This window comes from Mya arenaria, chromosome 4, assembly GCF_026914265.1.
Source record: "Mya arenaria isolate MELC-2E11 chromosome 4, ASM2691426v1".
In the NCBI taxonomy this organism is placed as follows: domain Eukaryota; kingdom Metazoa; phylum Mollusca; class Bivalvia; order Myida; family Myidae; genus Mya; species Mya arenaria.
The window spans coordinates 77,279,537-77,301,891 of record NC_069125.1 but is presented as its reverse complement, the minus strand read 5'-3'; the positions used below and the strand labels follow the sequence as shown (position 1 = coordinate 77,301,891).

Genomic DNA, 22,355 nt, shown 5'->3' with positions numbered 1-22,355 from the left:
TATACGTCACATGTGTCTTAATGTATGTGATGCAGCAAAACATGCATTAAACATACAGTTTCATATCTATGTTTATTTTAAAGCAGCATCATCAGACATAGAAAGACAGAGAAATATTGATGGTTGTCAAATCCACAAAATTAAGTTATTGTAAATACAAATGAAATGAAGACTACATATACAGGTTAATGCACAAAAGTGTACATACAATTCAGCTTTCGTAATAATTTCAGCTTAGCATTAAACAAAGAAATGATAAAAATGTTGGTGCATGAAATAAATTTTCAAATAAGTTCATAATTCATCTAATTGCTTGTATGCCCACACTATTATTGTCTGCACTAGATATAACCCTTTTACTTTGAAATGTAAAAAGGCTATAACTCTGGTTCTATTTCGGTTTGTGGTTCACAAAGCTTCATCATAATTTGATAATGAAACATAGTAGCTTTCTGCACAAGGTTTTGCTGATGCTGGCACCGCCGACACCACCATAATAATTTGATATAAAACATTAATGGGTAGAAAATGTTTGATATCTATGTCTGCTGTTTCAAAGCTTCCCTCTGGATGTTAGCAACAGCACAGCCAAAGGTGCTCATGACAGTGGGGAGCTCCTGTCCCTCCACCCAGAGTTGTCTGCCCCTCTCTTCTTTCAGCCAGCACAGACCTGCCATCCAGCTCTTGTCATCCTCACCCCCCACAATCAGTATCGTGCCTCCAAACTTCACCACCCCTGCCCCACAAAGAGCATTTGGCAGCTCAGGCCCAGGGCTCCAGGAATTGCTGTCTGGGTCATATATTTCCACTGAGCTCACACAGTACTCCGGCAGGTACTCGCGCTTCCACTTGTCACTAACCTTCCCATTGCCCCCTGAAACAATGATCGAGGATTTACAATAAGAAGTGTACATGTTTACATACTCCTAAAGTGGTATTTACTACAAAATTATACTTGTCAACTGTAAATAAAGAATGTATTTTATAATAGATGTAAATAGGTGGTTTTAATACAAATGCACCAGTCAATTGCACCCTCCCCCCCCCATGTCTGGGGAATAGTGGGGACTTTCACAATTTTTTTTTAAACATTCTTGACCTTTCATTGACCAAATCATAATTAACAGGCAAATTCTCAATCCTTAAACATGATTTCATCAGCCTTATTCTCCCCTACAGCCGTCCAATCCACCTATACTGTTGCGTTTTTTTTTTCAACAAAAATGTTAACAAACAGCCTAAAGAATAATAACATTATAAATCAGTTAAGATTTATGGGAAAAGATACAACACTAAAAGTAAAACAAGAATGTTAAGTAAATGTAAAATTAATGAATGTACCCGTGCAATGTTGACCTGGAAACAACTTTTTTTATTAAAATGACGCTATTTTTAAAAACTTCAGCCTGTGTCTGTTTTTGTATTTCTAATAACAGTGACCTTGAACCTAGGGACCCCAAATGCAATCCATTGAAAGGTATCCATAAACTCTTCCTTTATACCAAGTTGTGTCAGGATATGTCAACCCTAACTTTTAAGTTATTCAGTTTCAACCATTTTTCTATTTTTAGTAACAGTGACCTTGACCTTGAATCTAGGGACCCCAAAACACAATCCCATGAAAGTATCCATAAACTCTTCCTATAGACCAAGTTTGGTCAAGAAATGTAAACCCTAATTAAAGGTATTCAGTTTGAACCATTTTTCTTTTTAAGTAACAGTGACCTTGACCCTAGGGACCCCAAATGCAATCCCATGAAAGGTATCCATAAACTCTTCCTATAGACCAAGTTTGGTCAAGATATGTCAACCCTAACTAAAGTTATAAAGTTTCAACCGTTTTTCTATTTTTAGTAACAGTCACCTTGACCTTGAACCTAGGGACCCCAAATGCAATCCCATGAAAGGTATCCATAAACTCTTCCTATAGACCAAGTTTGGTCAAGATATGTCAATCCTAACTAAAGTTATTCAGTTTCAACTGTTTTTCTATTTTTAGTAACAGTGACCTTGACCTTGAACCTAGGGACCCCAAACGCAATCCCATGAAAGGTCTGCATAAACTCTTCCTATAGACCAAGTTTAGTCAAGATATGTCATCCCTAACTAAAGTTATTCAGTTTCAACCGTTTTTCTATTGTTAGTAACAGTGACCTTGACCTTGACCCTAGGGACCCCAAACGCAATCCCATGAAAGGTCTGCATAAACTCTTCCTATAGACCAAGTTTAGTCAAGATATGTCATCCCTAACTCAAGTTATTCAGTTTCAACCATTTTTCTATTTTTAGTATCATTGACCTTGACTTTGACCCTAGGGACCCCAAACGCAATCCCATGAAAGGTCTCCATAAACTCTTCCTATAGACCAAGTTTAGTCAAGATATGTCATCCCTTTACTAAAGTTATTCAGTTTCAACCGTTTTTCTATTTTTAGTAACAGTGGCCTTGACCTTGAACCTAGGGACCCCAAACGCAATCCCATGAAAGGTCTGCATAAACTCTTCCTAAAGACCAAGTTTAGTCAAGATATGTCATCCCTAACTAAAGTTATTCAGTTTCAACCGTTTTTCTATGTTTATTAACAGTGACCTTGACCTTGACCCTGGGGACCCCAAACACAATCCCATGAAAGGTACCCATAAACTCTTTCTATAGACCAAGTTTGGTCAAGATATGTCAACCCTTACTAAAGTTATTCAGTTACATAGGTGAGTTTGACGCCGCCCGCCCGAACAACGACGTTCGCTATTCTAATAACCAGGTTTCACTATTTGAAAATCTGGTTAAAAAGTGTTGAAACCTCAATCAATAACTTAGTACATTGATAAAAGTAAAAAAGAGAAAAAGTCAAAACCAGAAACTCCAACATCAGAATGTAAATAAATTTTTCATTCACAATTCCATCAAAGCAAAGAAAATAATATTTAAGAAATCTAAAAAAAAGTAAGCTAAACTGAATTTCTCTTATTTTGCATATTTTAACAAATCTCAAGACCCGTCTACCCCAATCATAAATGTACATTTTAATAAAATCTTACGGTCTGGAGTACATGCTGCAATGTGAAGCAACTTTGGGAGCGAAATTTTACTGTTTGCATAAAATCAAAAAGCGCTTATTGCTAAATTTTAACATGCCAGCTTAAGGTGCCTGCCTTTTGAAAATGTTTTGGTGTAATTTTGTAAGATAAGGATCAATAAAAAATAAAAAACAAGAACAGTTTACTCATTTTCAATTCAATGTTACTTGAGGGTATTATCAGTTAGTAATACTACATGTATTCAACAAGCTAAATAATAAACAAAGCTACTTAGTAGTGATGCAAATATGAAACCATTTTAAAAGGACTAAGTTAGTTAGTTATCAAAAGGATCAATACCAAAACTTGTGCACATGTAAGACCTTTTACCATTAATATGAATGTTAAGTGACAGTAAGCGACACCAACATCCTTCAAACATAATGCTTTTTAGTAAACAAAGAATACACTGATGCATACATACATGACTACACACCTGTAATTACTAGCTACTGTTTCATGTTCTACAACAAATACTTATAGTACTGTTTACTACAAATATTACACATATTTATACTATGATTTATGATGTTTTTTGTGTAAACTGTAACTCCAACAAGTGGGGGAGCTTAACTGTGCACTAACAATTGTGCGGATAAATTAAAATGCTATTCATTAATACCAATGCTAGCTACTGAACACTGTCCATCACTTCATGGTTCAAAACAGATACCATTTCAACTACCCTCGTGATTCAAATTAAACACTTGTTTGAAGCGCTCATGTATAAATTTAATAACCGAGTTGTGGGTGTAATAAGCATTACTGAGCAATAAAATAGAAAGAAACAAGGCTAATGTGTGCCCATTCTTGCATTTTCCAATCTCTTGATTAATTAGGACGCATAACCATCAAGTTGTTTAGGAAGAGAAGTGGGAGTTGTCAACCTGAGTTTCAGAATATTTTAATCGATGACATGCAGCAACATCGTTATTTTCACAAGTGATGTAACTTTGCAGACAAATGTACTGAAGTACTAATCAGCCTACCTATAACATAGATTTTTCCATGGTGAACCACACTCCCTGCAAGCACCCTTCCTGTGGCCATAGCAACCAGCTCTGTCCATGTATCTGAACAAGGGTCGTATCTGAAATAGAATTGTAAATATAATTAATATATGTATATAATTGATACATTGAACTGTACAAAGGTTCATACAGCATTTCAAAAATCAGCTGGAACCACATGGACCAGTGTTTAGAACGTTCAAGTAAATAGAGGCAAAAGGCAATTGAGATCAATGTGATGAGGCACATTGTGTTCGGCTAAATGGCATGTATGCTAGTATCTGACAGAAGCATGCTCCATGTGTACCTGTATGCAGTGTTGACGATTGTTTCCGAGTTCTCTCCCCCGAACACATACAGTTTGCCTTTCAGGCTGACAGAGGTGGTGAAGCGGAGAGGCTGGGGCAGAGGAGCCAGTAGGGACCAAGTATTAGAGCAGGGGTCATAACGCTCTACTGAGCTCAGAACTGTCCCATCCATACCCCCAACTGCATACGCATACCTGAAAACCAATGGAAAGGTAGGCTTTATATAAAATAATTGTATTTACAACAGTATGAACTTACTCATAGAGATGGTTCACAAACAATGCTCCCTGAGCACTTCTTTGTAAGAAACATGCAGAAAATTGATTCAAGGTGATTTAAGAAACAAGAGGCCCAAGAGGGCCTATATGCTCTACTGGATGGCTCTTTGGTCATTTTCAATCCAGAGCATGTACATTATGAGTTATAGGCAACTAATATATAGTTCACTTTTTGTTTTTGGGTTAGCTGGAAACGCTGCACGTTCAACATCTGAGGACAGAAAGTGTTGTAAGCAGATTAGTTGCATGAACTATTTCAATATATGTGCCAAGTAAAGGTAATCTGAGGGTAAAAAATATCTGCTTTCAAAACTGTACTCCAGGTCAAAATTTATTTCTGTAGCTTTAAAAATAAACAAGAGCTGTCACAGTATGTGACGAATGCCCCCGAATGTGACATTGACCTATGAACAAGGTCAGTACATGAAAAGTTAAAGATCAAACAAATACATATGGCAAGTTATTTTAAATTGCCTCTAAACATAAAAAAATACCACCCATACTTGACAACCTACATTCTTATGTCCTTATATTCAGCATTCCATTGTGAATAAACACTAAATGTATCTTTCACCTTAGAGGTATGGACATGGGTCTTGCACGTGACACGTCGTCTTGGTATGTCGAACACATGTGGCAAGTTATTTTAAAATCTGTCCATACAGCCTGGACATAACAACCAATACTCTGTATCCTTATATGCAGCACTCCATTGTGAATAAACACCTAAGTGTGACCTTGACCTTAGAGGTAGGGACACGGTTCTTGCACGGGACACGTCGTCTTGGTATGCCAAACACATGTGGCAAGTTATTTTAAAATCTGTCCATACAAGGGAAAGTTACAGCCCGGACACGACAACCTATACTCTATGTCCTTATATGCAGCATTCCATTGTGAATGAACACTAAGTGTGACCTTGACCTAAGAGGTAGGGACACGGTTCTTGCACGCGACACGTCGTCTTGGTATGCCGAACACATGTGGCAAGTTATTTAAAAATCTGTCCATAGAAGGGAAAGTTACAGTCCGGACACGATAATCTATACTCTATGTCCTTATATGCAGCATTTAATTATGAATAAACACCTAAGTGTGACCTTGACCTTAGAGGTAGGGACACGGTTCTTGCACGCGACACGTGGTCTTGGTATGCCGAACACATGTGGCAAGTTATTTTAAAATCTGTCCATACAAGGGAAAGTTACAGCCTGGACACAAGTTATTGAGCCGGACACACGGACGGACGGAAGGACCGACGGTGCGATTTTAATATGCCCACCTTAGGGGGCATAAAAAGTTGGTCAAAAGGTCAAAGTCAAGGACATCTGAGGACAACATTGATGCTTGTTTGCAAAACTGTACGCATGATCAGAATTACATTGATGTAGCTTTAAAAATTAAAAAGTAAGTCAAAAGGGGTGGGGCCAGCTTTTGCTCAAGGGGCATAATTTCAAAAGTTTTGCTAGAGGGTCATCATAAAATTATGATACTCCACAACAAATATCAAGGCCTTGTGGTTTAAAACAAGATGATTTTGAAAATATTTCTTAAATAAGACCCTAGGAAACTTGTGACCCCCGGGGCAGTGCCAGTTTTGACCCAAGGGGCATAATTTGAAAAACCATGGTAGTGGACCACTAAATTAAGCCTTGTTCAAAATAGCAAGGATCTGCATAGCTGTTTCAGACAAAAAGGTTTTTAACATCTCCCAATTTAAGTATACCAAAGCTGTGAATCTGGGGGCGTGGCCAGTAATGACCCCAGGGGCATAATTTAAACAAATATTCACAAGCAATTGTAACTTTACAAGTTAACTTGGCTAAAAATAGACTTCGCTCATATATTCTTGGCTAAAAATTGACTTAGCTAAAAATAACATATTTTTATCCTTTCAAAACCCATAATCTAGGCATGCATGGGCGGATCTGGCTGGTTTTCAAAAGGAACTGAGCTTTAATGGATATCTTAATACTGTACAAGTTTCATCGAGATACAATCAAAACTGAAGACTGTATCATATTCACAAGCAAATGTTTACAGACGCACATATTTTTTTACACTTTCAAGGCCCATAATCTAGGCATGCATGGGCGAATCTGGCTGGTTTTACAAAGGAACCGAGCGCTAATGGATATCTAAATACTGTACAAGTTTCATCAAGATACAATCAAAACTGAAGACTGTATCCTGTTCACAAGCAATTGTTTACCCAATAACATTTTTTTATACTATCAAGGCCCATAATCTAGGCATGCATGGGCGGATCTGGCTGGTTTTCAAAAGAAACTGAGCTTTAATGGATATCTAAATACTGTACAAGTTTCATTGAGATACAATCAAAACTGAAGACTGTATTGTGTTCACAAGCAATTGTTTACAGACGCACTGATTTTTCATACTTTCAAGGCCCATAATCTAAGCATGCATGGGCGGATCTGGCTGGTTTTCGAAAGGAACCAAGCTCTAATGGATATCTAACTACTGTACAAGTTTCATTGAGATACAATCAAAACTGGAGACTGTATCGTGTTCACAAGCAACTGTTTACAGAAGCACATACTATGTACACATTACCATGGCATAAGCTCTTATGGCTATTAGCCAGTAGAGCTAAAAATTCATTGATTTAAAGCTGCACTCTCAAAGATGTTTTTTTCTAGGAATTATCAAATTTTTGCATAAGTATCTGCAAACAAGTGATAAACGATTGTTGACAAAAGATCAGATTACAGATTTTCATATTTCCATTCCAAATTTAATGTTTTATGGCTTAAACCAAATAACTAACGGTTTAAGAAAATGCATAAAACATCAATTAGAGGAAATTTGAAAAATCTGCGATCAGATCTTTTGTCATCAGTCTTTTATCAATGGTTTTCAGATATTTATTAAAAAAACTGCTCGTTCCAAGACAAAAAAATAAAAAAAGTTGTCAAAACATTCATTCTGTGAGAGTGCAGCTTCAATGGCTGCACAAGTTTTTACAAAAGCTAATCAAAACATCTCGACCTTTGAACTACTTGACAATATGCACCCCAGTCCATAACGCTGTCCACCACAGTCCATAACACAGTCCACCACAGTCCATACCACAGTCCATAACACAGTCCACCACAGTCCTTAACATAGTTCACCACATTCCATAACACTGTCCACCACAGTCCATAACACTGTCCACCACAGTCCATACCACAGTCCACCACAGTCCTTAACATAGTTCACCACATTCCATAACACTGTCCACGACTGTCCATACCACAGTCCACCACATTCCATACCACAGTCCACCACAGTCCATACCACAGTCCACAACACAGTCCATCACACCGTCCACCACAGTCCTTAACACAGTTCACGACAGTCCATAACACTGTCCACGACAGTCCTAAACACAGTTCATCACAGTCCATAACACTGTCCATCACAGTCCATACCACAGTCCACCACAGTCCTTAACACAGTTCACCACAGTCCATACCACAGTCCACCACTGTCCACCACAGTCCATACCACTGTCCACCACAGTCCATACCACAGTCCATACCACAGTCCATACCACAGCACCACAGTCCATACCACAGTCCACCACAGTCCTAAACACAGTTCACCACAGTCCATAACACTGTCCACCAGGCACCACAGTCCATAACACTGTCCACCACAGTCCATACCACTGTCCAAACCACAGTTCACCACAGTCCATAACACAGTCCACCACAGTCCATAACACTGTCCACCACTGTCCATAACACTGTCCACCACAGTCCATAAAACAATCCACCACAGTCCATACCACAGTCCACCACAGACAACACAATCCATAACACAGTCCATCACAGTCCATAACACAGTCCACCACAGTCCATAACACTGTCCACCACAGTACATAACACAGTCCACCACAGTCCATAACACAGTCCATAACACTGTCCACCACAGTCCATACCACAATCCATAACACAGTCCATACCACAGTCCACCACAGTCCATAACACTGTCCACCACAGTTCACCACTGTCCACCACTGTCCATAACACTGTCCACCACAGTCCATAAAACAATCCACCACATTCCATACCACAGTCCACCACAGACAACACAATCCATAACACAGTCCACCACAGTCCATAACACAGTCCATAACACAGTCCACCACAGTCCATAACACTGTCCACCACAGTCCATAACACAGTCCACCACAGTCCATAACACAGTCCATAACACTGTCCACCACAGTCCATACCACAGTCCACTACAATCCATAACACAGTCCATACCACAGTCCACCACAGTCCATAACACTGTCCACCACAGTTCACCACTGTCCATAACACAGTCCATAACACTGACCACCACAGTCCATAACACAGTCCACCACAGTCCATAACACAGTCCACCACAGTCCATAACACTGTCCACCACAGTCCATAACACAGTCCACCACAGTCCACAACACAGTTCACCACAGTCCGTAACACTGTCCACCACAGAGAATACCACAGTCCACCACAGTCCATAACACAGTCCACCACAGTCCATAACACAGTCCACCACAGTCCATAACACAGTTCATCACAGTCCATAACACTGTCCATCACAGTCCATAACACAGTTCGTCACAGTCCATAACAGTCCATAACACAGTCCACCACTGTCCATAACACAGTTCACCACAGTCCATAACACTGTCCACCACAGTCCATACCACAGTCCATCACAATCCATAACACAGGCCATCACAGTCCACCAAAGTCCATAACACAGTCCACCACAGTCCATAACACAGTTCATCACAGTCCATAACACTGTCCATCACAGTCCATAACACAGTTCGTCACAGTCCATAACAGTCCATAACACAGTCCACCACTGTCCATAACACAGTTCACCACAGTCCATAACACTGTCCACCACAGTCCATACCACAGTCCATCACAATCCATAACACAGGCCATCACAGTCCACCAAAGTCCATAACACAGTCCACCACAGTCCACCACTGTCCATAACACAGTTCACCACAGTCCATAACACTGTCCACCACAGTCCATAACACTGTCCATACCACAGTCCACAACACAATCCATCACAGTCCATCACAGTCCACCAGTCCATAACACAGTCCACCACAGTCCACAACACAGTCCATAACACTGTCCATAACACAGTCCATAACACAGTCCACAACACAGTCCATAACACTGTCCATAACACAGTCCATAACACAGTCCATAACATTGTCCACAACACAGTCCATAACACAGTCCACAACACTGTCCATAACACAGTCCATAACACTGTCCATAACACAGTCCACAACACAGTCCATAACACTATCCATAACACAGTCCATAACATTGTCCACAACACAGTCCATAACACAGTCCATAACACTGTCCATAACACAGTCCACCACAGTCCACAACACAGTCCATAACAATGTCCATAACACAGTCCATAACACAGTCCACAACATTGTTTGACATCGCACATTGTAATCAATTTAATAATGTCAAGCAGCTCATACAAAATAAATGTTAGTTGTTTTTTTTCTAGAATAATGTTAATATGTTTAGTATATGTAAATGTATCCCACCAGACAATTCAATCAGGGATTTCTAGATAATGGCTATTAAATATTAAAAGAAAAATGTTTACCCATCAACAATGGTTAGGTCAAACATGCATCTAGGGATCTGCATCTTGGCCTTCTGGACCCAGGACAAGGATGTATGGTCAAACACAAAGAACATATTGGACACACCCTCTATGGAAATGGAGCCCCGGTAGTTTATCTTCCGGATGGACCCTCCTGCCAGGTATATCTGGTTGTCCCCTGTTATTGCACACCCTGAAAATGTAATATATATGTCATAATGATATGACTGATTCAAGATATGGATGTGACACAAACTATTATCAGTTAGACTTATATAAGTCAACTATGCTCAGAAGGTTGCTGTGACCTTGACCTTGAAGGTAGGGCCACCAGTCTTGTACATAACTTATCCTTGTGTAATGGTGGTCACTTCTGCCAAATAATTTTAAAATCAGAACATAAATGAGAAGGATATAGTTTGGACACAAACTATCATCAGTAAGGCTTATAATATTCTAAGTTCAGAGGGTTGCTGTGAGATTGACCATAAATCGGGGAATACTGCCCTTGTGCACATCACATCCTCATGGTATGGTTTTCAATCCTACCAAATAATTTTAAAATCCGACTATGAATGAGAAAGAAATGAACCAGACAAAATAGGACCAACCAACCTACAAATACTAATTTCAGAAGGGTGATATGACCTTGGCTTTTAAGGTAAGGGAAAAGGTTAGGGTGAAGCTAAACCTAACCCTATCTTGTGCACGACACATTCTCATGCTATGGTGGTCACTTCTGCCCAAGATTTTTTAATCCAATAATGAATGAGAATTTTTTTTTTATCCAATCATGAATGAGAAAGATATTGACCAGACAAAAACAGGACAGATTGACCGACTGAACCGACAAAGTGTGTGTTTCCCATACACTTATAATAAAACAAAGAGATTGAATACCATTTCCATGTTTCACTTGTTGCCAAAAAAGTAAATTAAAATGATGATATTATTCATTTGTTACTCTATTCTCTTATCTATCTTAAAAGAAATTTCCACAAACAGGCAGGTCTTGGTCTATTTATAGCTCAACGACCACACTTGGGCATGTTTTCAAAATATATTACATCAAACAACAGGTTTTGTTTCACTTTAGTCCCAATTATCTTGAGTGAGCTAAAAAAAAATCATTTCCATTTTATTCAATTTCAGGATGTGACATTAATGCTGCCATTTAAATGTAAATGTGTGTACCTTATTTGTGAAGACTATGCAGCAAATATGTGTAACCAGTTTCTTAAGACTTTATGGCACATGTGTATAAGGAGTGTGTACAGACAATGGGTGTCAAGACTATGCAGCACATGCATGTTACAAATGTAGCACATGCATGTTACAAATGTAGCACATGTATGTTACAAATGTAGCACATGCATGTTACAAATGTAGCACATGCATGTTACAAATGTAGCACATGCATGTTACAAATGTGGCACATGTATGTTACAAATGTAGCACATGCATGTTACAAATGTAGCACATGCATGTTACAAATGTAGCACATGTATGTTACAAATGTAGCACATGTATGTTACGGTGTTACGAATGTTGTTGTTGTTGTACCTGGTGTGTAAAGACTCTGTGGGAGCTTGCAGAGGAAGATGACTTCCCCAGAGCGGGGCAGCAGGACCTCCACACTGTTGTATTTCTTCAGGGTGTCCTCCGTGTATGGGTTGGCGATGATCATTACTGCCCGCTCATGCTGCATACCCTGCCGAGGGGTCAGGTTCAAGTCCATTTCTTCATGGCGGTCCCTGTCAATAAAATGATACTTACTTGAAAGGGGGACAGCATTTTCTCAAATGAATTACATGTTAGTTTAAATTACTTGAGCTAAAATTAAGATGAATTTTAATCATTTCCATTTTTTTTTAAACATTCTTCAATGTATTGCTTAATGTACCTTCTGAATTAGAGTAAAACATTTGTCTAGAAAAGCAAGTTACTGGTAATACCTTAACATATGGAAATATTTCACATCATCTAGCTTGCTGGACAGAGATTCATATTCCTTTAACAATTGGTTACTGTCTATACGATCACAAAAATAATACGAGTTTATGTTAGCAAAGCGAACACAGTCCATCACTTCCCCCAAACACTTCTTTCTCTCATCCAGCTCTGCCTTCACCCAGTTCAAGCAGGCTTCATATACAATTTCTTCCTGCGTCACCTCTATGTTGTCATCACTTGCTATTTCTATTAGTTTATCAGCTGGCAGTGATAGAAACTCTTGTTGCTGGCATAATGATGTAAATTGTTTGCTTATGATTTCTTTAGCTTTCACTGCTAAGACATTGCATTCATGAGCCTTGGCAAAAAAGTAAACTCCAATGCAGTTCGATACTGTTATATGTTTTCTCATGAAGTCTGCGCAGCCAGTTCGTAATGGGAGTAGCTGGAACCTGTTGGCTGCGGAGAGCAGATCCTGCACGGTCTCCTCTGACATAATTACCTCCCCCGTGTATATGTAATCAAGAACAAGCTCCATTGTCAGTTTGTCTATTTCTCGTAGTGTAATTTTATCTTGACCATTTTCAGACATAGGAGTAGAAAATAGGGCCATGAAGAAGGGGCTGGAGATTGCAAGAACATTTCTGTGGCAGTTAAACTCTCTGCCGTCCACAACCAATGTGACATCAACAAACTCCTTGTCCTTGTATAGCTTAGAGAACCCGTGAAGAAGATTGGTTCCCCATTCATGATCGATAAACTTGTTCTCAGTCGACTTTTCAAGTGATCCATGCTCTGTTATCTGGAATATGAGAGGAAAGAACTAATGGCTACATTTAATTTGCACAAAATAGCCAATACACCAACAAGGCATATAAATCACTAACACTCTCATCAACAATTGTAACACTAACTCACACACATTCATGCACCTTGACTAATCTAATACACACTCAGTCACATGTTTACACTAATACACACTAAGATACCATGTTAACAGTAACACACACACTCATACACCATGTTTACAATAATACACACTCGTACACCATGTTTACACTAATACACACTCAGTCACCATGTTAACACTAACACAAACTCATACACGAAGTTTACACTTAAACACACTCAGTCACAATGTTTACACTAATACACACTCAGTCACCATGTTTACACTAATACACACTCAGTCACCATGTTTACACTAATACACACTCAGTCACAATGTTTACACTAATACACACTCAGTCACCATGTTTACACTAATACACACTCAGTCACAATGTTTACACTAATACACACTCAGTCACCATGTTAACACTAAACACAAACTCATACATGATGTTTACACTTAAACACACTCAGTCACCATGTTAACACTAAACACAAACTCATACATGATGTTTACACTTAAACACACTCAGTCACCATGTTTACACAAATACACACTCAGTCACCATGTTTACACAAATACACACTCAGTCACCATGTTTACACTAATACACACTCAGTCACCATGTTTACACAAATACACACTCAGTCACCATGTTTACACTTATACACACTCTGTCACCATGTTTACACTAATACACACTCAGTCACCATGTTTACACTAATACACACTCAGTCACCATGTTTACACTAATACACACTCAGTCACCATATTTACACTCACATATACTCATACCTATGTTAACAATAATACACTCTTTAAGTGGTAACAGCTTAATTATTCAAATAAAAGGTTGGTTAACGACAGTAAAATTTGTCATCTATATATAACTTTTTGGTGTATGCATTTTTACCTGTGATAACTGAGAGAGTTGTGATTCGTTACAGCTAGTGGTGTTGCTGTCGAGTCCCTCCGCCATCCTTCCACAACAGCCTCCAACTTGTAAGGCAAGCAACTCCCTTATCAACTGTTTTAGTCTTGCCTGCTTCAGCTGCATATCATAGAACACTAGCCTGATCTCGAGAATCCATGTTCACCGCCGAGATGCCCAAGACCAACCACTGCAATACTGAAAACAGCTATTTCATAAAATCAATGTTCTTTATACGGCGATGGTAAGTTTAATCTATGTGAAATACAAAATGGCATAAGATTTTGATAATTTTCTTTATTTTTTCTCTATAACAAGCATTTTGGATTCTTGAATGAATAATTGTTAGGGTTAGGTTTCCCAATAGGGTTAAAGATTGAAGGCATTAAAATAGTGGCAGACCAAAACATTGTAAAATTGCTTCCTAACCAAATCATGAAAAACACAACTGAGATGACTATTTATAACCTGAGTGGTTGCCTTTTATAGTCATGACATCATCTCTCAAAAAAATACTACATGCAAAACAATCAAAATGGATGTCATAGTCAGTTGACTATTGTTTAAATTGTCTGGTAAACAGTCATTTAACAGTTTGACTGGTTTTAATGAAGATTTTGTACTGCGTGCCTGGATTGAAGATTTTTCTTTCCAGTGAATATGCTTTTGTTAATTCTTATGAAAACATACTGTATACTAAATTTGCCAGCATGACTAGAAATGTGTCTTGAATGTGTTGAGTTTCAAAGAGCTTCTGTCTTAGACTCAAAAGCTACTTTTACTGTTTAAGTGTCTTTAGCTTTAGTCCCTGTCTCTATGTTAGAGAACGTCTTAATTAACTTTATAAACCAAGTTATTATGTATTATCTATAACTGTATAACAACTTAAATGATATGCCACTATACAGTATATACATGTTGTATCATTGTCTTTTTAGCTTTTATATACTTGTTATACCATAATTATACAATATGTTTATAAATAGTCGGTTCAAAAGCTCGCATCTGCTTATGTTGTATTGTTTATATCTTGCAGACTCAGAATAAAAGTTATCTTATCTTTAGCTGTTATCATTTTATTTTCACTTAACCTGGGAGTAAGATTACATGTATTATTGGTCCCAGACTTAACTGACAAGTTTATATTTACATTTGTTTTAAGTATCAAAGATAAATTCAATCTCAAGTCATTAATTTTGAAGATGAATTTCATGAAATCCCAAAACATACCTAAAATTTGTCAAAGCAATAATTATTGTCTACATGCATCAGAGACATGACCAAAAAAGGGTACCATTTTTACTAAAGCTTATCTTCAATGGCAGTGAATGCTGCAAATTGTTACCTTAAAAACAAGAGCTGTCACAGAGACAGTGCGCTCGACTATTCCGCCGCTTTTCAATGTAAGGATTGAAAAGTTTTGGCGAAACATGCATGGATCACTGTTAGATTAGATTTCAATGCAATACATGGTGTGCTGAGATATTAACATAAATGTGTTTCCATGCAAAATATTGACGAGAATTTCTAAGTCTAATAATAAAGGGCCATTATTTGCAAAATACAGTTATCTAACTTGGTTATTCAATTAAGTTGGGTGGTTGAATACCATTGTATAAAGTCTTAATGCAATACATCAATAGTTGCTGAGATATTATTCTATGTGTGCTAACATGCAAGACCTTAACCAGAATTTCTAAGTGCATAATAAAGGGGCAAAAATTATATAATATAAAAGATAGAGTTATCTTACTTGATTAAATAAGGTTAAATAGATGGGAGCCTGTGTGTAAATTTTCAATGCAATACATGATGTATTCGCTGAGGTATTGACTTAAAAGTGGTTACATGCAAAACCTTAACCAGAATTTCTATGTCGAATAAAAAAGGGGCCATTATTTTAATTTAATGCAAACTGGAGTTCTTACTTGGTTATTTAAGTAGACGGTTGAGTACCATTGTATAAAGTCTCAATGCAATCCATCAAGTAATTGCTGAGATATTAACCTATGTGTGCTTACATGCAAAACCTTAACCAGAATTTCTAAGTCAAATAATAAAGGCCCATTATTTGCATTATATTCAAAAAAGTGTTATCTAGGAATACATATTTAATGTTTCAATGCAATACATGATATATTTGCTGAGATATTGACTTAAATGTAGTAACATGCAAAACCTTAACCAGAATTTCTAAGTAGAATAATAAAGGGCAATTATTTTGCATTAAATGCAAACTAGAGTTATCTAACTTGGTTAATTAAGTAGGTTGGATGGTTGACTACCATTGTATAAAGTCTTAATGCAATACCTCAAGTAGTTGCTGAGATATTAACCTAAGTGTGCTTACACGCAAAACCTTAACCAGAATTTCTAAGTTGAATAATAAAGGGCAATTATTTGCATTAAATGCAAACTAGAGTTATCTTCCTTGGTTATTTAGTAGGTTGGATGGTTGAGTACCATTGTATCAAGTATCAATGAAATACCTCAAGTAGTTGCTGAGATATTAACCTATGTGTGCTTACACGCAAAACCTTAACCAGAATTTCTAAGTCGAATAATAAAGGCCTATTATTTGCATTTATATTCAAATAATTGTTATCTAACTTCATTAATTTAGTATGTTAGATAGTTGGGAATACATATCCAAAGTTTCAATGCAATAACTGATGTATTTACTGAGATAATGACTTAAAGGTGCTTACATGCAAAACCTTAACCAAGGTGTGACGCCAACACCACCACCGACGCCGACGCCAGGGTGAGTAGTATAGCTCTCCTTATTCTTGGAATAGTCGAGCTAAAAACAGAAATTTATTAGTGACATTTGTCAGTAATAAAGTAAACCTGGGAGGAAAAGTGTGTCTGGTGTGAGGCTACAACCCATGACAGCTGTAACACTAGCATGGCTCAGCTCAACTCAGCTAATCAGACGGCTGGTTCTTAGCCACACACGCACACACGAACGCACGCACACACACACACACACACACACACACACTTTAGTAAGGACATATTAACATTTCTTGTTAATGTGGTCTTTCCTTCTTTTAAATTAGCCCCTAAAACAGAGTTCGCATAAAACGTGTATCTTGACATGTTTTTAGCAGAAAACATAACCAAATAAACTCTTCAAGTGTTGAAAAACATGTACCATCTAAATTACATAAATATAAAAAGAACTTACCATGGCTTAACCAAAATATTAAAAGATCCTTAAAAAACAAGGCCAGATTATACAAACAAGCCAAGAAGACTGGATCATGGAGCAGGTTTAGACAGTATCAAAAGGAATGCAAGCGCGAGTTGCGCAGGGCTGAATGGGATCATGTGAATAAGACCATCCAAGAAGGAATGGATAAGCATAACTCAAAACCATTCTGGAATTATATTAAGTCAAAGAAACAAGACAACATTGGTGTAGCCCCTCTGAAAAAGAAAGGTAGCTTGTTATCCGACGTCAAAGGGAAGGCAGAAATTTTAATTGATCAGTTCCAATCAGTATTCACTAAAAGCAATGAAACAGCTTCACCCAAACTTTTAAATAGAAACTCCTACCCCAACGTGTCTCACCTCTTGATTACATCGAAAGGAGTAAAGAAACAACTTGAAAATATTAATACACAAAAGCAGTAGGACCAGACAACATACCAAATATAGTATTAAAGAACTGTGCAAATGAACTGTCAACAGGCTTGAGCATGATATTTCAACACTCTTTAAACAGCGTCGAGCTTCCCCTGGACTGGAGAAACGCAAACATAACCCCTGTGTTCAAGAAGGGCGACAAACATACAGCTTCGAACCAGTGAGCCTTACATCAGTAACATGCAAAATATTAGAACATATTATCTGTAGCCACTTACTGAATCACTTTGAAAAACATAATGTATTAATATCACTAAACCATGGCTTTAGATCTGGATTCTCTACTGAAACTCAGTTAGTGAGCACCTTACATGACCTCCTGAATTCTTTTGAAAAAAAAACATCAAATGGACATAGCTATACTCGATTTTAGTAAGGCATTCGATACTGTGCCCCATGATCGCCTACTGCAGAAGAGGTCGCATTACGGGGTAAAAGGCCATCTCCTGGCGTGGTTGTCATCTTTCTTGAAAGACTGGTCCATGAATGTAGTGGTGGAAGGTGAAAACTCAAGGAGCATACACGTAGACTCAGGAGTACCACAAGGAACAGACCTAGGACCGCTGATGTTTCTCTGCCATATAAATGACCTGCCTTTGAGCGTCAAATCACAGGTTCTACTCTTTGCGGATGATTGTTTCTTGTATCGGCAGATAAAGAACACTTCAGACCACATTAAACTCCAGAAAGATATATCGGAACTAGAAAAGTGGGCCTCCACATGGGGCATGAAATTTAATGCTAAAAAGTGCTATATTCTAAGTGTCAAAAGTAAATCATCCCACTTTTATGAACTCGACAATACTATACTGAAACACGTGGACTCTAACCATTTAATACCTTGGATTACTTATTTCAAATGACTTAACATGTTCTAACCACATAGCAATCATCTGCAAAAAGGCAAACTCTACACTTGGATTCCTTCGCCGTAACTTGAAACATTGTCCACTAGAATGCTGGAAAACTGCCTTTATTGCACTCGTAAGATCTCAATTAGAATATGGCTCAATTATATGGGACCTATACCTGAAGAAAGATATTGATAAACTAGAAAAAATTTAACGCCTAGGAGCACGCTTCATCCTAAACAACTATAAGACTTAGGAAGAAGGTTGTGTGACAGAAATGCTTAACACACTGGAACCTACAGGACCGCCGTGTATCCAACAGACTGGTGATGCTCTACAAGATAGCAGGGGGTATGGTGCCAGCAGTGGACCCTGATCTTTACCCGACTAAACAATCAAATAAGCGCTGCATAAAAGTAAAGGCATACACAGATTATTTAACTTCTAATATAATAGATAGACCAAACAACACATTTCATATAACATTCCATTTGCTCACACTGAACAGTATAAACATTTATTTTTTGTGAATAAAATTTGTAAATTGGAACCACCTGGAAGACAGTGTTGTGTGCGCATCTACAGTCGAGGGCTTAAAAAAAGCTCTCCCACAGCGCTACTAGAACCCCTCCCCCCGTAGATAAATGCCAGAAATGGCCCTTCTACGTAACAGAACGATACAGAGAACTCCTAATCATAATGGATTTAACCCCTTAACAACCCTAGGTGGCCCGTGCGTTCAAAAAAATACTTTACAACTGTGTACATCTATATCTGTACCTGTAGATGCAATTGCAAGGAAAGTTCAAAGAGTTGACTTTAGAATGCATTTACGTTGCACAGATGAATTACTTATTTGAAGACAAATCCCATAACAAGCCTTAAATTCGTCGAAAAAAATGTGTATCACAGATTGGTTCACTCACAGATTTTGACAATGCTGTTATAAAAATGTTTGACAGCAGGCTGAGGTAGTTCTCCTATTTGAAGAATTTTTGCAAGGAATGTACCGAAAGAAAATATGAAGGTATTTAATGAGGGTTACATCCCACTATACTTTGGCACTTATGATAATACAGTTATCCTCCTTTGAATGAAGTTTCACATGAAACTATGTTCTGAAAATACTATAGAACAGAACATACATCTATTTCCGTGCAATTATATGTTAGCACTTGAAGAAGAAAAAACGGGAACGTTCATCTAAATAATTATGTTATTTTAAAGCAAAAATAAACTAAATCAATAAACATAATGAAATATGTCAAAATGGCCATAGACTTACGAAGTTTCAGTTTTATGACGGACAGATAGTGGGATTTATTCCAGATATATTTCGGTTGTTAAGGAAATATTCACTGGAACATATTCTTATTGAATACTTGGCGTCTGGAATTTTCCCATCAAAATTAAGTTGGAAAATAATTCTGAATACAAATGTGATAAAAATGGAGAAGACTAAAATAATGGATCATATTAGAGACAAACATGGTGATGTGACAAGAGATATTCTGCGAATTGACGACTGCTCAAATTTATGGATTATATGCAGGAACACTCCAAAATTAATAAATGTATGTGCACAACTTTTAAGATATTTTGCTTCTGTACTCTCAAGACAATACCGACAGATTTGCAAAAAATGATCACTTTATGTCGAAAACCTTAATGTGCATTTAATGTTCATGTGTCATGAGAATGAGGCAAACCAAGTGAAACTGTGTGAGTCTGTGCTGGATTCGTGTACCATTGATGCCTTTACTGAACTAATAAGGTATCCAATTGAGGAACAGTGTGTTCGCATATTTAAACTAGCGACTGAGAACGATGGTGAAAAATTAAATAATGTCAGGGTGGCATATTTCCTGAAACAAGCATTAAATAGAAACGTGGCGAGTGTGTTATAGCTTAAATTAAAAAAAAAATTGACATTGTGTATTTAATGTCTACTGAGCATTACTTATTGCAGCTATTGTTCTGTTTCACTGCAGTATATACATGAGCTTGTTGATAAAATATGAATTCAGTTGCATGTACGTTATTTCTATGACATGCACACTCTAATGCTAAATGCTTTATTTATCATTGAAATATGTGTTGTAAATACGTTCTGCTCTTCATTATTGGAGGAAATAAAAGTATATCTGTATATTAATGCATTATTTCCGGTACTTACAGTATTTGAACACGTCTTTTCCCGAATGTACTTGTTGATAATGACAGTTTGTTTTGCAATGATAGGTTTGTGTGGTATGTGGAGCCTTTACGGAATGCCGTTAGGGCCATCGCATATGGATATGTTGATCTGAAACGCGATGCTCGATAGTAAGATGATGAAAACGCGAAATCACGAAACTACGATGGAAACGCGATAATACGATGATAAAAACACGACAGTACGATGGTGAAAACGTGATAGTATGATGATGAAAACACAACAGTACGATGATGAAAAAGGGACACTACGATGTTGAAAACACGACAGTACGATGATGAAAACGTGATAGTACGATGATGAAAACGAGACAGTTCGGTGATGGAAATGCGACACTACGATAACGAAAACGCGATAATGCGATGATGAAAACACGACAGTACGATGTTGAAAGCGCGATATTACGATGACGAAAACGCGACGGTTAGATGATGAAAACGCGATAGTATGATGGTGAAAACGCGATAGTACGATGATGAAAACACGATAGTACGATGATGAAAACACGACAGTACGATAATGAAAACGCGATAGTATGATGGTGAAAACACAACAGTACGATGTTGAAAACGCGATGAAAACGCGACAGCTCGATGATGAAAACGGGATAGCACGATGATGTAAACGGGATAGCACGATGATGAAAACGGAACAGTACGATGGTGAAAACGCGATAGTACAATTATGAAAACGCGACAGTTCGATGATGAAAACGCGATAGTACGATGGTGAAAGCGGGATAGTACGATGATGAAAACACGACAGCACGATGATGTAAACACGACAGTACGATAATGAAAACGCGACAGTACGATACCACGATAACGAAAACGCGAATCCACGATATTACGATGGTGAAAACGCGACAATACGATGTTGAAAACACGATAGTATACCGCATTATCATCATCGTACTGCCGTATTATCGCGTTTTCGTTTTCGTGATTTCGGTTTTCATCATCATACTATGGAGTGTAGCGTTTCGGATCAACACATTCACAGGCGATGGCCCTAACGGCATTCCGTAGTAATTAACTTGTTTCGCTTAGGTATTACTTTCAGCGACTCGGTGGTGCCAGAAAAACTCGTGCAGACAATTACTGAAGTATCAAATATCCAATGATCCTTAATAGCATTGATTGTAGGCATAATATCTAAGTTCTGTTCGATTATGGGGGTAATCGCGTCAATTATTCGAGAGTTATGCCCCTTTTTATACTAAAAAATATAGTACGAATACAGTTTATAATTACAATTACTTAAGTATTTATTTTCAGATCAAAATGTAACTTGGTGACAGTGTATGCCGCCTTAAGGTCTTGGTCGGGTTTAATAGTTAGATAAATAGAAACTCCAGAGCTGTTCCCTTTTACATGAAAAACAGTTGGCTAAACACTTTTGATTTGATCCTCTTATCAAAGTGGACCTTAATATATGGAAACATTAATGCATCTTTATTATCTCTATCGAAATGTATTACGGCGAGCGTCTGTTTCGAATTCATGCCCGCGGTAATGTATCGCTAGA

General features: G+C 37.8%; 1 protein-coding gene across 3 annotated transcripts; it reads right to left on the bottom strand.

Annotated features, from left to right (window-relative positions):
- Positions 1 to 71: 71 nt before the first annotated feature.
- LOC128230273 (kelch-like protein 12) lies at positions 72 to 19,611 on the bottom strand. Of its 3 annotated transcripts, none has more exons than XM_052942399.1 (8): positions 19,540 to 19,611; positions 14,094 to 14,309; positions 12,291 to 13,090; positions 11,899 to 12,089; positions 10,336 to 10,528; positions 4,396 to 4,590; positions 4,068 to 4,168; positions 72 to 874 (listed from the first exon to the last, which is right to left on the bottom strand). In XM_052942399.1, the coding sequence occupies exons 2-8, from the start codon at positions 14,235 to 14,237 to the stop codon at positions 540 to 542; spliced, it is 1,959 nt and encodes a 652-aa protein (XP_052798359.1). In that variant the 5' UTR covers positions 14,238 to 14,309; positions 19,540 to 19,611; the 3' UTR covers positions 72 to 539. The 3 variants fall into 3 exon arrangements, with proteins under 3 accessions (XP_052798359.1, XP_052798358.1, XP_052798360.1); XM_052942398.1 differs by having other exon boundaries at positions 19,448 to 19,547; XM_052942400.1 differs by lacking the exon at positions 19,540 to 19,611 and adding an exon at positions 19,394 to 19,507.
- Positions 19,612 to 22,355: the final 2,744 nt, after the last annotated feature.